The following is a 14190-nucleotide window of genomic DNA, read 5'->3' as shown; positions in this document are numbered from 1 at the left end:
AGCAATAAACCAGATTCTCTTCAAGCTTTAGAAGTCAATATTGAAGGTGATATTCATGACAGACGGCTTGATTTAGTGGAAAAAGTACTCGAAAATTTGGTTCATCGAATTCGTTCCTGCAAAAGAAATCGTGAAACCCATTTGAATGATGTTATATTCAAAATATAATTGTATCGATTGTACTTAACATTAAAAAAACAACATTTGAATTTCCTAAAGAATTAGTGTTTTTTGTTTTAAGTAAATCATATCACCCTTATTGAAAAACCATGCGCATATATGCATATCGAAGAGATATGGTACACATTACTCACTTATATTGCCATTTATCAACTTTATTTCGATATGCCTATTAGATAATAAATATTTTGCTTAAACTTGCTAAGCGCCTTTTCATTTCTCTCTTCTTCCCGCAACCTCTTCAGAGATTCCTTGTGCTGCAGCCATTCCACATATATTTCTGGATCTGTTGGGCCCCACTGCTGACTCGGAGATATCGATTTTTTGATTGTCTAAAATGTAAACAATTCTTACAATAACGTGAATGTTTATGTATAAAACAATTTAATTTTATATAATTACTCTTCTAAAGGTAGCTTCTTTATGAATATATAAGTACCAAATACCCCACAACGGAAATTGAAGAAATCCAAGTAAGAGTAATATCCAGCCGACAACTGTAATGATTAATATGAATGCATTCTTTATTATATATGTATATCTGGATGATTTCATATGAAAGACATGATTATGCTAAAAACATAAAAAATCACAAAAAGTTCTACCACATTAAACATACATATACATATAAGTTACTTACTTTCGGCAGAAGAGGGGTATGACCACCCTGCATATGTTAAAGGTTCCATGACCGCAAGTGAATATATAAAAATGACCGCCAATAGTAATGGAGTTATTATGCCCCAACAAAGCCGCCAGTAAATGGACACTTTTCGGTTGGTCATGAATTCCACGTCATCACAGAAGTTACGCAGACCTACATATACATACATCCATATATACTTATGTTAATGAAATTATACAAGTACTATGTATATTTGTAGAAGTTTGAAGGTTTGTACATGCGTGGTAATAGAAAAACAACAATGCATGGAAAATAATCGTAGGTCTAATGTTACATACATGTTAAAAGATAAAACTACTCAAAACGAATACTTTCCGTACCATAGAACCATGTTATACCGATTATTTCAAAAACTGCTAGAGAGAATACTATGTAAGTTCCAGCGAAATAGTCCACAAGATTAAGAATCCATTGTCCACCCTAATAAATTGAAAACCACACACACAAATTAATCGAATAATTATTGGTTTATTAGATATGATCAAAGTGCAACTCACCGGCGTCACATATAATATACTAATGCCAAATTCGATTATTGTTGTTATCAATGAAACAAGCCAGAACCTTTTTAATTTGAATTGGTCACAGATAATTGTCACTAAAGCACTTTGTAGTGCCGCTAAGGTGCCGATCCCGAGAACAAAAAGCATGAAAAAAAATAATACCGCAAAAAGCTTTTCGGCATTAAAAATTAATATTTTCTTAATTTATGAAATGGAAGAAGGTATATTTTGCAGATAATAAATTTAACTACGCATTACTATACGGATAACTGTGATCTTAAGTTCGAGTACAATAACAAATCTAGTGCAACATATGTATTGCGAGAGTAACGAACAAATTTGTATGAAATTAAAACATATAAAATAATTCGCAATATTTGAATGTTTGCTTACAAAATAATTTGTTCACAAATCGTTTTAAAGTGAAATTGTATACCGATGTTTGTTTTGCTATAGTTAGCATCTGAAATATGTACATATGTACATATATACTTGTAGTATATTTAGAGTGTACAAGTATAACAAGTAAGAACGCTTATCGAGCAGTCCATCTTCTTGAAATTTGTGTGAATAAAAATGTGTGAAGTAAGTTCGGATGTAACCGAATACTTTATACTCTCGCTATATAAAAGAATCTAATTAATGGGAATATTTTATAATAAACAAGTATGTAAGGAAGTACCCGAACTTAGGGTACAAATGAACATTTTATACTCTTGCAATTTGCAAGAATCAAAGCACGGGAAACTCTTTCAGGTGGTGGCAAAACTTTATATTAAACAAGTAAGGAAGAACCTAATAAGGAGTAACCAGTTACTATACATAGATAATTCATACACCGACCGACATATTCGAAAAAAGGTTTGTTAGAAAAACGAAAATCACTATATATATATTTTTTTTATATACATATTTTATCTATTTTTGTCAATACCTCATACTATTAACAGGGCACATACTAAAAATATGCTTCCTGGGTTTCATAAAATATCTCACATGCAATTACCATTCTGATGTTCGAAAATCCTGATATTAGCTATTGGCTAGGTTAAGTAGTTTTTGCAAATTTTATCTATTTTAGGGCTAAAGGTACAGTGTTATGAGTAAAACACGCTCTCTCATTTTCATATTGGCCGATATATGCCGTCACCTAGAAGTTCGAAAATTATTGTATTTGGTATATGGGACAATACTTCCTAACCCTATTCAACCAATTTTTGACGTTCGTCATACTGTTGACAGGAAAGCATAGTCCCTGAATTTCAATTATAATATATCTCAAATTTTGACCGATATTTACGGTCAAAAGTCAACTATAGGTACTGGAGTGAACAATTTTAGTTCGATTTGGACAATTTTTGATCATAAAGTGGCATACTTCGAACGTAATATTCGTGCAAGCTTCTTCCCGTTATATTAATAGCTTCTTGATTTGTACACTATAAAGTGAAAGAATAGAGAAGAATCAAAATTTTCAGCCTCCAGGTGTTGTATCTATTTTGATTCGTTTTAGGTGATACAAACCACCGGTAGGTGAACAAACAAACAAATCTATTATACTCTGTAGCAACATATTGAAAGAGCATAAACATGTTGTGTAAGCAGTCAACCAATACATATGTATGTACTATTCGAAGAAATCGAGTGGGTTATATCAGCTTGAGATTATAATATTCAGTGTTATCGCAAATTATGAAATCCTTTCAATTTTATCAAATCAACCAACACAAACAATCTAACGGAACGTCGATTGGGTTGGAAATCACTATATTGTTTTGGTATATTGGGATTAGGTGCAGATAAAAGCTGATTGCGTCGACTTTTGGCTCCACTCCAGTTACTCACGTTTTCGCGCAATTTTATAAATGTGACAATCACTTATGATATATGGAAGCTGGGATATTTCGTGAACCAATTTCACACATTTTATATACCATCAATATTATACGTTTTTCTTGGCTTCGCTAAGATATCTTACTATTGAGTGATATATCGGTAAAAATCCAATTCGAAATTTAAATTAATATAAGGTATGTATAGTGATCACAGTATGAGTTTCATTATGATACCTAACAGATTGAATTTTATGCTAGGGAAGTGAAGTTATTAATTAAACTTGGATTTCATTTAGAAATCCCATTATTAAATTTTTATACCGTGTCCTATGAAGTCCCTTTGTGCTAACTCGGATGTAAAACTTAACGTTTCCTACATAGCCATTATATGAGAAGTGGGCGTGTTTATCTTCAGATTTCACCTATTTTTACAGTATATGAAGCGGTGCTAAAATGACTTAGAACTCAGGAAGTTTGGTTTGAAATAACTTTAGTGTATTGCGAGACATAGACATTAAATCTGTTTAAGGGCGTACCACTCCACAAAATTATGATATAAAATTACTACATTTTTAAATTGTAATTTATATTCCATAATAACTGTCTGACACTAATTGTGTTTCGCACTGAAACTAAAGATCAGCCAAGAATGAATTTATGAGTTTGAATGTATGTATGTAAGTATATATGCAATCGAATTGTTTACAAATTTGTATCTAAACTCACTTGAGGTACAAAATTGAATTTAGCAATTGCATCAGGATATGAAATAAATGCTAATCCAGTGCCACTACGCACCACCTCGCTAATATTTGGTGCATTCAGGTTAAGTGCTAAATTTCCTAATATTCCAAAAATAGTAATGCCAGCCACAAGCGATGTAATGGTGTCCAATGTTGTAACAATCATAGCATCTCTAAAAGGAACATTTTTGATAGGATGTACAAAAATACATATTACAACAAAAAGTATTATCAAAAAATATCAGCTTTTACCTGTAAACCTTGTAACGAAATTGATTATGCGACGAAAACGCAACAATCGGTCCAAAACAAACAGCTAAAGAAAAGAAGCACTGAACTACTGCTTCTTTCCACACCTGAAATTCATCAAGAATAATTATACAATCATTAAAATTTAGTAAACAATTTTGAAATTCCTTTGAACAGTAATACATACTTGAGAAAGATGTCGAAAAACTATTTATATATTGTATATATGTATGTACATGTATTCAACAAATTAACATTATAAACTCTTTTATAATGCTAATCACATATTTCTAATGAAATTTTTAAAAGACTAGATACATTTATAATAACAGAATTATATAAAATTGAATTAAACTCTTTTATAATGCTAACCACATAGATCTAATGAAATTTTTGAAAGACTAGATACATTTATAATAATAGAATTATATCAAATTGAATTAATTGAATAAGTCATATTAACACTTATTATGCATACCATACAAACAATTTTCATACCTTCATATTAAGCAGTTTATCCCATTCAGGTTTTAGAAAATATATAATTCCGTCAACAGACCCCTCTAAAGTCACTGCCCTTATTAGCAATGTTATTAAGATTACGTAGGGGAATATTGCCAAAAAGTATGCAACCTTTCCCAAACTTCGCATGCCTTTTATCAAAATTAAATATGTAACTATCCAAGAAAGCAAAAGAGTTAATATAAGTCGCCAGCTTGGAATTCCAATCCCTTCAGATATATCGTCCAATTCTCTCAAAACAGTGTTACTATAAAGTATTTTCAATTATTTACTCAATCTTCATTATTTTAATTTTTAATATTTAAGTAATTAAATAAAATACCAACAAAATACTATTTACCTGAAATACAACTCGGAGCTGCTTTGTAATTTTTCACTTGAGCTAACATTTTCACTGTTTGAGAGACTGGAGCCGACGCAGTTTAGCCACTCTTCCCTACAATACGCCCATGGCAAGGGCGATTGAAATGATGCGATGAAGTAATAAATAGTTACAGCTATTAAAGCCGAATAGTATGTCAATACGGCAAACGTTGCTATTGCCTGCCCGATGCCCACACCTAAAGGTGTACCAGTTATGAGGTCCCGCAATGAATAATTTATGAAAAATTTTTAATTTTGAATACGCACCCATAAATATTGGACAAGCAGACCACATCTTCACGGAACTTTTACTGGCAAATTGGCCCAAAAGAGCTTCCATGTAGTACATAGGTTTACCTATTAATAATTTAAACATACTATATATTAAATAGATTCGACCTCGCTTTGCTGTGGCTGTGGTATACATTAAATACTATTAAAATAAACTATTCAATACAGAGAAAATTTTATTTACAAATTAAGGCAAAAACGTTATTGCCTGCATTCGAATTTAACGGAGTAGTTTTGCTCACCTAACGGTTGTTTGTATCATCTAAAACTAAAAACTTGCAGATGGGCGTAATCGGGCCAGTACCAAGCGCCATAAAGCGAAAGCCTACAAAGTGCCTTAACTAAGCACAAAATTATGATGAAGAACTGTAATTTGGCACAGGGGGTCGCAGTAACAAGAAGCACCTGTGGGCTAAAAATTTTGAAAAAGTGGGCTTGGCTCGACCGATTTCAACCAAACTTGGTACGTGATTTTCTTTTCACATTTCTATGTAACAGTGCGAAGATCGAAATAGGCTGCTACATCGCCTTCTCTCCATATAAGACAATTTTAATTTTAATAATATAACAGGATAAAACTTTGCACGAATAATGCCTTCAGAGTGCCAACTTATGATCTAAAATTGTTCAAATTCAGAAAAAACTGTTCAAGCCCCTAGGAACCGTTTATTTCGACCCCAGTACCTAGAGATGACTTTTCCCGCAAATATTGGTCATAATTGAAATTCAGGTAATTCAGATAATCCTTTCCTGATAGTGGTACGTGGATATGTAGAGAATGGGTTAAATCGGCTCAATACTTCCCTCAGATCCCGCATATAAACTCGACCTAGCCCCTATATAAAAACATATAACATCCGGGTGACTTTACTCCATGTGATTTGTGATGATATGTGAGGCACCTTAATGAATCTCAGGCAAAATAATTTTCGTTTTTCTAACACCCCCTTATGTCGAATATGTCGAAGAGTGCATGAGTTACATATATCTTTTTCTTCTTCTTTACTGGCGTAGGCACCGCTTAGGCGATTATAGCCGAGTTAACAACAGCGCGCCAATCGTTTCTTCTTTTCGCAACGTGGCGCCAATTGAAAATTCCAAGCGAAGCCAGATCCTTCTCAACCTGGTTTTCTAACGGGGTGGGGGTCTCTCTCTTCCTATGCTTCCCCCACGGATACTGCGTCGAAGAGCTGGAGTGTTTTGTTCATACGTACGACTTGACATAGCCAGCGTAGGCGATGTAGTCATGTGTAGAAATTCACGCAAGTGAGGAAAGTTCTCTGATTGCCATTCACTTGGGAGTGGTCAGAAACGATTATTTTACATAGGGCGATTTAAAAAATATGATTGAACCAATCGTTACAATTCTTTAAAAACTTTCAAAAATTCCTTCTGCGTCGATGCAGCGCTACCAGTGCGATTTCCAAGTATTGAAGGCGTCACGGAAGGCATTCTCCGGAATAGTTTTGAGAGCCGAGGTGCATGCTGCTTGGATCCCCTCTGTCGTCTCAAAATGCTTGCCTTTCATATGCCTTTTAAGGCAATGAAAAAAAGTCTGAGGAGGCCACAACTGGGCTGTAGGGCGGCTGCGGAAGCGTTGGAATGCCGACCTTGGTTAGATAGCTGTTCACAAGAAAAGGTGGGATGCCTTGTCGTACCCGATTAACCCTTCGTTTGAGTCTCTTGAGGACTTCAACGTAAAAATTGGCGTTGACGGTTTGTCCAGGAAAAACAAATTCATTGTGGACGATGCATGCTTGATCATATAAAGCGCGCACGCTCCGAAGTACAGTCGCGGCGGAAGAAAATCAGTCCGATTACTTTCCGGCCAAACGCTGTAAACATATAATTGCTTGGATTCTGATCCTGTGGTTGACGTTTCGCACCTTGAGGTATTCCCCACACTTTGATTCTTAAAAGTTGCAAAAGTATAAAATGTTCGGTTGCACCTGAACTTAGCCCTTCCTTACTTGTTTCCTATACGTATTGTGTTAAGATATATGTAAACTATCTGTTAAGTTCGATCAACTGGCCACTGTGTGTTAAATTTTACTGAAATCGGTTGAGTAGATTAGGAATTTTACCCCGGAGAATTTTATTTTCGAAACTACTTTTACAGATTTTTCACACTGTTATGATCACTTTCCAATTTTTCTCGTAAAACAAAAAATTGTAACATTTGATCTAATCAAAGTTTTTTCTGAAGTCTCATCAAGAATGAATGGTGCACTTGCAAAAATGAATTTATCAGACTGATTGTTAAGGGTTTTAACTGCTTACCAATAAGAAATAGTACAATTATGTATGGTACCAGGAAAACCCCTCCACCATTTTCATATGCGATGAATGGAAACCTCCATATATTACCCAAACCAACTGATACAGATATGCAAGACATTAAAAAATCCAATTTTCCGGACCAATTTTCCCGATCATTTTTAACTTCAGCATCGATGGGGGCCGTATTTTTTTTATCCATTTTATTTTTAATTCCAAGTGAAATGCGACTATACTGCTTTAAATGTTAAATTAAACTAATATTGCGTTTATTCCAATTCGGCTTGCTTTTGCTGTCTGCATGGAGTGTGTCATAAGACAGATACCGCGAAAGTAATAAAATAAAACTGAAACTTGAGGCGACCGAATTTATTGCAAAGCCTAATGATAAAACAATTTAGACGTCAATAGAATGAGTGCAGAATTCCATAATTTCAAGATTAAATTAACAGTATACTACAGCAATTTATTGCATTGCTTACTTCTGTGTTAGTGAAACTTATGTGTGTGAGTTAGTAAGGAATTAAAATTGTTGAAATTAATTGCTTTGAAAATATCGACTGGATAACAAGTCATTCCAAAGCTTTATAAGTGTGTGTAGTATTCTATGTGATTCTAAAGGTCTACATGGGCGACAGTTGGCAGATATAAGAAGATCTTAGAAAACCGTGGAATTGTTAAGCTTATCATTTCAAGAATGTTAATTATTTTCGAACGCTAAATATAAAAATTAACAAAAAATGCTAACTTCGGGTGTAACCGAACATTTTATGCTCTTGCAAGTTTCAGGATCAAGGGACAGTCTAAATACCTTCAGGTGTTGGCAATGTTAAAATTGTAGCGAATAGATTCAACTTCGTTGTTCGACGAAATGGTGAATGGATTACAATCACTAAGTTTTATTATTATATTTTACTTCCCGTCAGCGAAAGTTTTGCTAAACTCATTTGGAGCATAGAAATGGAAGGTCTGAATGCAAAAATGCTTGATCGCAATCAAAATATGTATATATGGAGTAAAGTCAGGACAAAGATATGTATATTGTTATTAGTAAAACATGCTCTCTTGATTTCACTAAGGTACTAACCGATATATACGGTATAAAGTAAAAGTTCGAAAATTTATATTAGATATACTACATGGGGGCTAAGGGAAGTATTGATCCGATTCAGCCCTATTTTGGGAGAGCATATTATTATCGAAAACACATTTTTTCCGAATTTCACAAATATGTATATCTCACAGATGTGACAAGTCAGCCATAGGCACTGATACTCCACATGGTATGTGGGACTCGAACAGTTATGGTCCGATTTTTACAATTTTTTGACTCGAGCTGCATATCTCAAAGGTACTATTTGTACAATGTTTTATCTGAATATATTCGTTGATGCTGTATTTCTATACTGGAAAATGGAAGAATTATATGGAGTTTAAAATTGTGTTATACAGGAAGTAGGTATGATTTTTACCTGATTTCGCCAATTTTCACACGGCTATATAGAATGTCTGAATAATATTACATACGAAATTTGATGGAAATCCGACCACTAGGTCCCGAGATATGGATTTTCTCATAAATGTGGGTGGTACAACGACCATCGACCGATTTTGACCTCGGCTCCCATAAAGCCTTTTTATATCAGCCTGAGTGATTTTTCGCTCTTTTAGTACTTATTTTTTAACAAAATCGTTATATGGGGAGTGATTTCATACATTTTCAGACAGTCGGTATGGGCTTTATGATATTTGCTCTAAGCGAATTGGTAGTTTAGGAGATATGTACCCATTTTTCAAAATTTTCAGTTCACCGGTGCCCCTTGTCATTGCAATTCTCTGTACCAAATTATAAGTTTGTGTTTAATTATGACACTTTATACGTTTTCGATTAAAAGCAGTGATCCGATTACGCCCATCTACGAACACGTATTCACTTTTTTGTCAAGGATCACATGAACCATGATTCAAGGCATCTCTTTTTTATTCAAGTAATTGCCTGGACGGACTGACAGACATTTAAAGATACATAACTTTATATCTATTTTGATTACTTTTTGATGATACAAACAACCGTTTGGTGAACAAAACTATTATACTCTTCAGCAACATGTTGCAATAGTATACAATTAGATGTGTATGTATGTTGTAAGGAAAGTTTTTCCGGCAAATGCGACTGACTGAAACCGATGATTTTTTGCTAAAGGTGAACCGAAATAGTATTTGCCGAAGTCGAAAATAAGTTAAGTCTCATTTCCTATACGATCAAAAGCTAACTTATATATTACATAATTCTGGACTGTACGGGCCCATTCAAAATATACACAATTTTTAACACAAGTACTTTATTTGCCTTCAATTAATTACTGATAAGATTTCAACTTGTCCTTTGTAAATTAACCAAACAAAGGAGATACTCCGTTGCAGCAAAGAGCATGTCTAATGAATTTTCTTTAGTGCATTGGAAAAGCTTGAATTAATAAAACAAGGGCATGTATACAAGAAACAGCACCTAAACTTCGGAGCATGGGTGGTACCATTTACATACATACATATGTATACATATGTATAAACATGGTATACACTTAAGTACGTATATGCGATTGAAATTCGACCAATAGAATAGTTGAAGAATTTGAACAAAATCTAAAAAAAAATTGTAGAAAATAATTTACAAAAATAAATTTAAAAAAAAATTAAATTTACAATTTATTCTCGCACAAAATCATTTCTTCTGTTTCTGGTTTTGGCTTAATGTAAACAGAATATTAGGAAAAATACTGTTGCCGATGTTAAAACCCTTTTGAGTGCACAAAAGATTTATCACGCAAGCTCGTCGGATTACGTTTATGTCGACTTGAAAGCCGCGGATATGATTTTTAACGTTGAATCGAAAGGTGATGTGCGAATTGTGTCTGCTACCCCGTTGTCCATGCTTTTTGTTTAGTGTGTTTGTGTACAGATGTGGTGAGTTGTGTTGGTGTTGTGTTGTGTTATGGTGTCATCGGCTGTGGTGTATTGAGCTGTGTTTTGCTGGGTGCACCAGTTTTTCTCGGGTAGAATGGGTAGGGACTTATCTCATTTAAACAGTAAGTATTACCTCCGGGTTTGGCATCTTATATCTGTTCTTGTTTATGATTTTTAAATCGATTAGATTTTCTTTTTTTGTTGTCAGTTTTTCCATCAGATAGAGCACATTTTTGTTCAATATTATTTTAATACCGGCAAATCACTTAGAAAATGTATTTTTCTGTCTTATTTATGTTATAAATTATCATTTGATATGTAATACCAATTTTAGCTCCGATGTTGTTTGAAAAATGTATTCCTGTTAAGAGGTCGCTCTATAAATTTTCGAATGAAATCGTTCTTGAACGCCAAATAAATTGATTTTATTGAAATATTGGATGACGTTCGAACCATGAATAATAACTGGTTGGTTTCGTGAACCAACTTGATAGTTTTTTGAAAAATGCAGTAGAAATTGTGCTCGCATTTTGTTAGAATATAGCTCTTGAGCCTTCGCAAGAGCACTTGGTAAGTCGTGTAACACCAATGTAGAACGTATCTTATCTATTGGGTGTTTAATCCCATTATAAAAGTTCGGAGACCCGTTTTTAATTAATTATGTTAATTTCTTATTAACATCATTATAAAATTCTATTAGAGTTCTAGGCCCCTGCCTCAATCCAATATCTTGTTCAATTTTATAACAAGGTCGCTTTTCTGCGAATGCGATTGGCATTGCACGTACATAAGTAATTTTGATACATGTTTTTCGGAAGCCAAAATCACTTCACGACCTAAGCTAACATCTCCTACATGATTCGATTGCAAATAATCAGTAATATTGTTATACACATTAGCCCTCAAATTGACTTGATTCTGTCATATAAAATGTAGTCGACATTATATCCTCACATACGTTGGTATACGTATATACTGCAAAAATAGTTTTTGAGATTTATGCAAAATGCTAACATGATTCCTTATTGCAAATGTCGGGAAATGCTGAACACTTTTTCGAGAGTTTGAAGAGTAATTGGACCTAAAGAATTCAGCAAACATATTAGAAATTGTGTGATCGTCATTGGACATAGTAGTGTATTGAACAAAATAAAAATATTGAAGTGTAATTAACGTAAACCTGATCTAAGGTCTTACCAAACTTGTTTGAAATTAAATTAATTTGATTAGGACCCAACTTTGACATTTCATCTAGGAACTCGTTAAAACATAAGCGAGCACTAAGAGGAATGATGCAATCATCAATAGATTTTCATGATACACAAGTTAAATTGAAATCTCTTAAAACAATCATGGAATTAGTATTATTAGCCAGGGAGGAAACATTATTTATTAAAGAAACATGCAGCTTATATACAGATAAGTCCGATTGAGGCGGTATATAAGATCAAGTTAGTTAAATATGGCCACTATTGGCGCAAATTCGAATGCACTTAAACTCAATGCAATCGGCATGAGGAGCATCGAGTTCTTCAGACGCAATTGAAGAATGCACAGCAAACAGGATACCTACCACCTCCTATCAGCCGGTCATATCTAAAGATTCCAAATTCGCTATAGAATATCTCATTATCAAAAGTGTGTGGCTTTAGCCAAGTTTCTGTGAAGGCAATGATTTTAAAATTACAATTAATGCTAGGTAAATACAGATCATTAAGTTTTGTATTAAGACCTCTAACATTTTAATAATAAATACTCAGCGAATTATTGTTGATCAGTTTTTTCTTGGCACTTTGGGAACAAATACAGTGGGTTTCGTATTTGAAGTTAAGTTTTCGGACGTCTGTATCGTCCGTTTTTAAATTTGACGAAATATTACGCTTTATAACTGTGGTATCCGCAGCAAATCTTCAGATTAAAATTAACTTTTTCCGCTGTATTACAACTAAATTTTTATTACCATACTTAGAGTTATTTGGCGGCGGATCCTGAGAAGTTTATAATAATTAAAAAATAATAATTTTGTGCTAATAGTGGAAGATGTACTTTACCCTTATGACAACACATAGTGAAGGAATGTGTTTTACGCATTGTAGACTCTGAAGCAAAATGCTTAGCTAAACAATGCCTACAAACCAAATTCTTAGAACCAATATGAAAGAGATCACAATTATGCGGTACATTTGAATGAACTTCGCAAAGGGGCGGAATTATTACCAACCAAAAGCCAAGGAAAAGCCTTAAGGTGTAAAACGTCAACCAGAGGAGTCGGAATCCAAGCAATTTTATATGTATATTCAAATCGTACGCTGATCAACATATTCAACATAAGATTTGTTAGAAAAATGAAAATCATTATAAGTATGTAGTCTCGTCCCGATTTTACCTATTTTTGCCAGTACCACATACTAAATATTAACATGCTACATATTAAAAAAAGATGTTCCTTGGGTTTCATAAAGTACCTCACATACAATCTCCAATCATGTGGGGTCAAGTGTTCGATGTTCGAAATTCGGATATTAGTTATATGGGAGATAGGTCAAGTTTTCACCCAATTTTATCTATTTTAGGTACAAAGATACACTGTTATGCGTACAACACGTTCTCATTTCCATTGAGATAACTCACATATTGGCCGATGTATGCGGATAAAGTCACCCGGAACTTCGAAAAACTTTATATTAGGTATATGGGAACTCTAGGGGTTTGAACAGTTTTGTTTGGATTTGGACATGTTTTGGTTGTAAAGTGCAGTACTTTAAAGGAATTATTCGTGCAAATTTTCTTTCGTTGTATCAATTTCTTTCTGATGTGTGCACTGGAAAGTGAAAGAATCAAGTGGAATTTAATATTGTTTTATATGGAAGTAGGCATGGTTGTAGTCCGATTTCGCCCATTTTCACACTTTGACATAGGAATATGAAAATAATAAACTTACAAGATATGTGATTCACCAAAAAATTACCGGTGCCACGTGCATCGTCCAACTTTTACACCGGTTCTCATAAAGGTCTCTCATACCATCTCGCAGGTAAAATTTCATTATTGATTTATTGCGCTTTCAGTAGTTTACCGTTATATCGGGTGTGAGTAGGGTTATTTTCCGATTTCATCCATTTCCACACTGTCGGTAGGAGTCCTTACAATATTTGCGCTGAGTAAATTTAGCTGTAGCTGTAGCTTTGATGGCTTAGGAGATATATACATTGAATTGCCCACAGGTGCTACTGCAATCCCCGGTGTCAAATTAGAGTTCTATGGCTGTGTTCGAGCTGCTTAACTTGATACTCTGTTGCTGATGTTCAGCTGATACTTTGCTACAATACTGCAGTCGTACTCGTCCTTACTTTTTTGGCAAGAACAAGCATTCCAAGTTTCATCAAAATATCTTGATTTTTTCTCAAGTTATCTTGCACAGACAGAAAGTCATCCGGATTTCAACTCGCCTCGTTATCCTCATCATTTATATTGTATATATACGTATCTATATCTATCTCGATTAGTTTTAGGTGATACAAACCAACAACAACCTGCAAGAGTATACAAATTATTTTTATTTACGGTTCAAATGGATG

General features: G+C 33.9%; 1 protein-coding gene across 3 annotated transcripts; it reads right to left on the bottom strand.

Annotated features, from left to right (window-relative positions):
- Positions 1 to 314: 314 nt before the first annotated feature.
- LOC120775846 (sodium-dependent nutrient amino acid transporter 1-like) lies at positions 315 to 13861 on the bottom strand. Of its 3 annotated transcripts, none has more exons than XM_040106214.1 (11): positions 13689 to 13861; positions 5348 to 5437; positions 5058 to 5277; positions 4694 to 4964; positions 4199 to 4302; positions 3930 to 4119; positions 1363 to 1539; positions 1186 to 1285; positions 821 to 997; positions 583 to 677; positions 315 to 512 (listed from the first exon to the last, which is right to left on the bottom strand). In XM_040106214.1, exons 1-11 carry the CDS (start codon positions 13726 to 13728, stop codon positions 336 to 338), a joined length of 1641 nt encoding a protein of 546 aa, XP_039962148.1. In that variant the 5' UTR covers positions 13729 to 13861; the 3' UTR covers positions 315 to 335. The 3 variants fall into 3 exon arrangements, with proteins under 3 accessions (XP_039962148.1, XP_039962150.1, XP_039962147.1); XM_040106216.1 differs by lacking the exon at positions 13689 to 13861 and adding an exon at positions 13554 to 13633; XM_040106213.1 differs by lacking the exon at positions 13689 to 13861 and adding an exon at positions 7652 to 7894.
- Between the last annotated feature and the right edge of the window lie 329 nt (positions 13862 to 14190).

This window comes from Bactrocera tryoni, chromosome 4 (assembly GCF_016617805.1).
Source record: "Bactrocera tryoni isolate S06 chromosome 4, CSIRO_BtryS06_freeze2, whole genome shotgun sequence".
Classification (NCBI taxonomy): domain Eukaryota; kingdom Metazoa; phylum Arthropoda; class Insecta; order Diptera; family Tephritidae; genus Bactrocera; species Bactrocera tryoni.
Note: the sequence above shows the minus strand (reverse complement) of the source record. Positions and strands in the feature narration are given on the sequence as shown.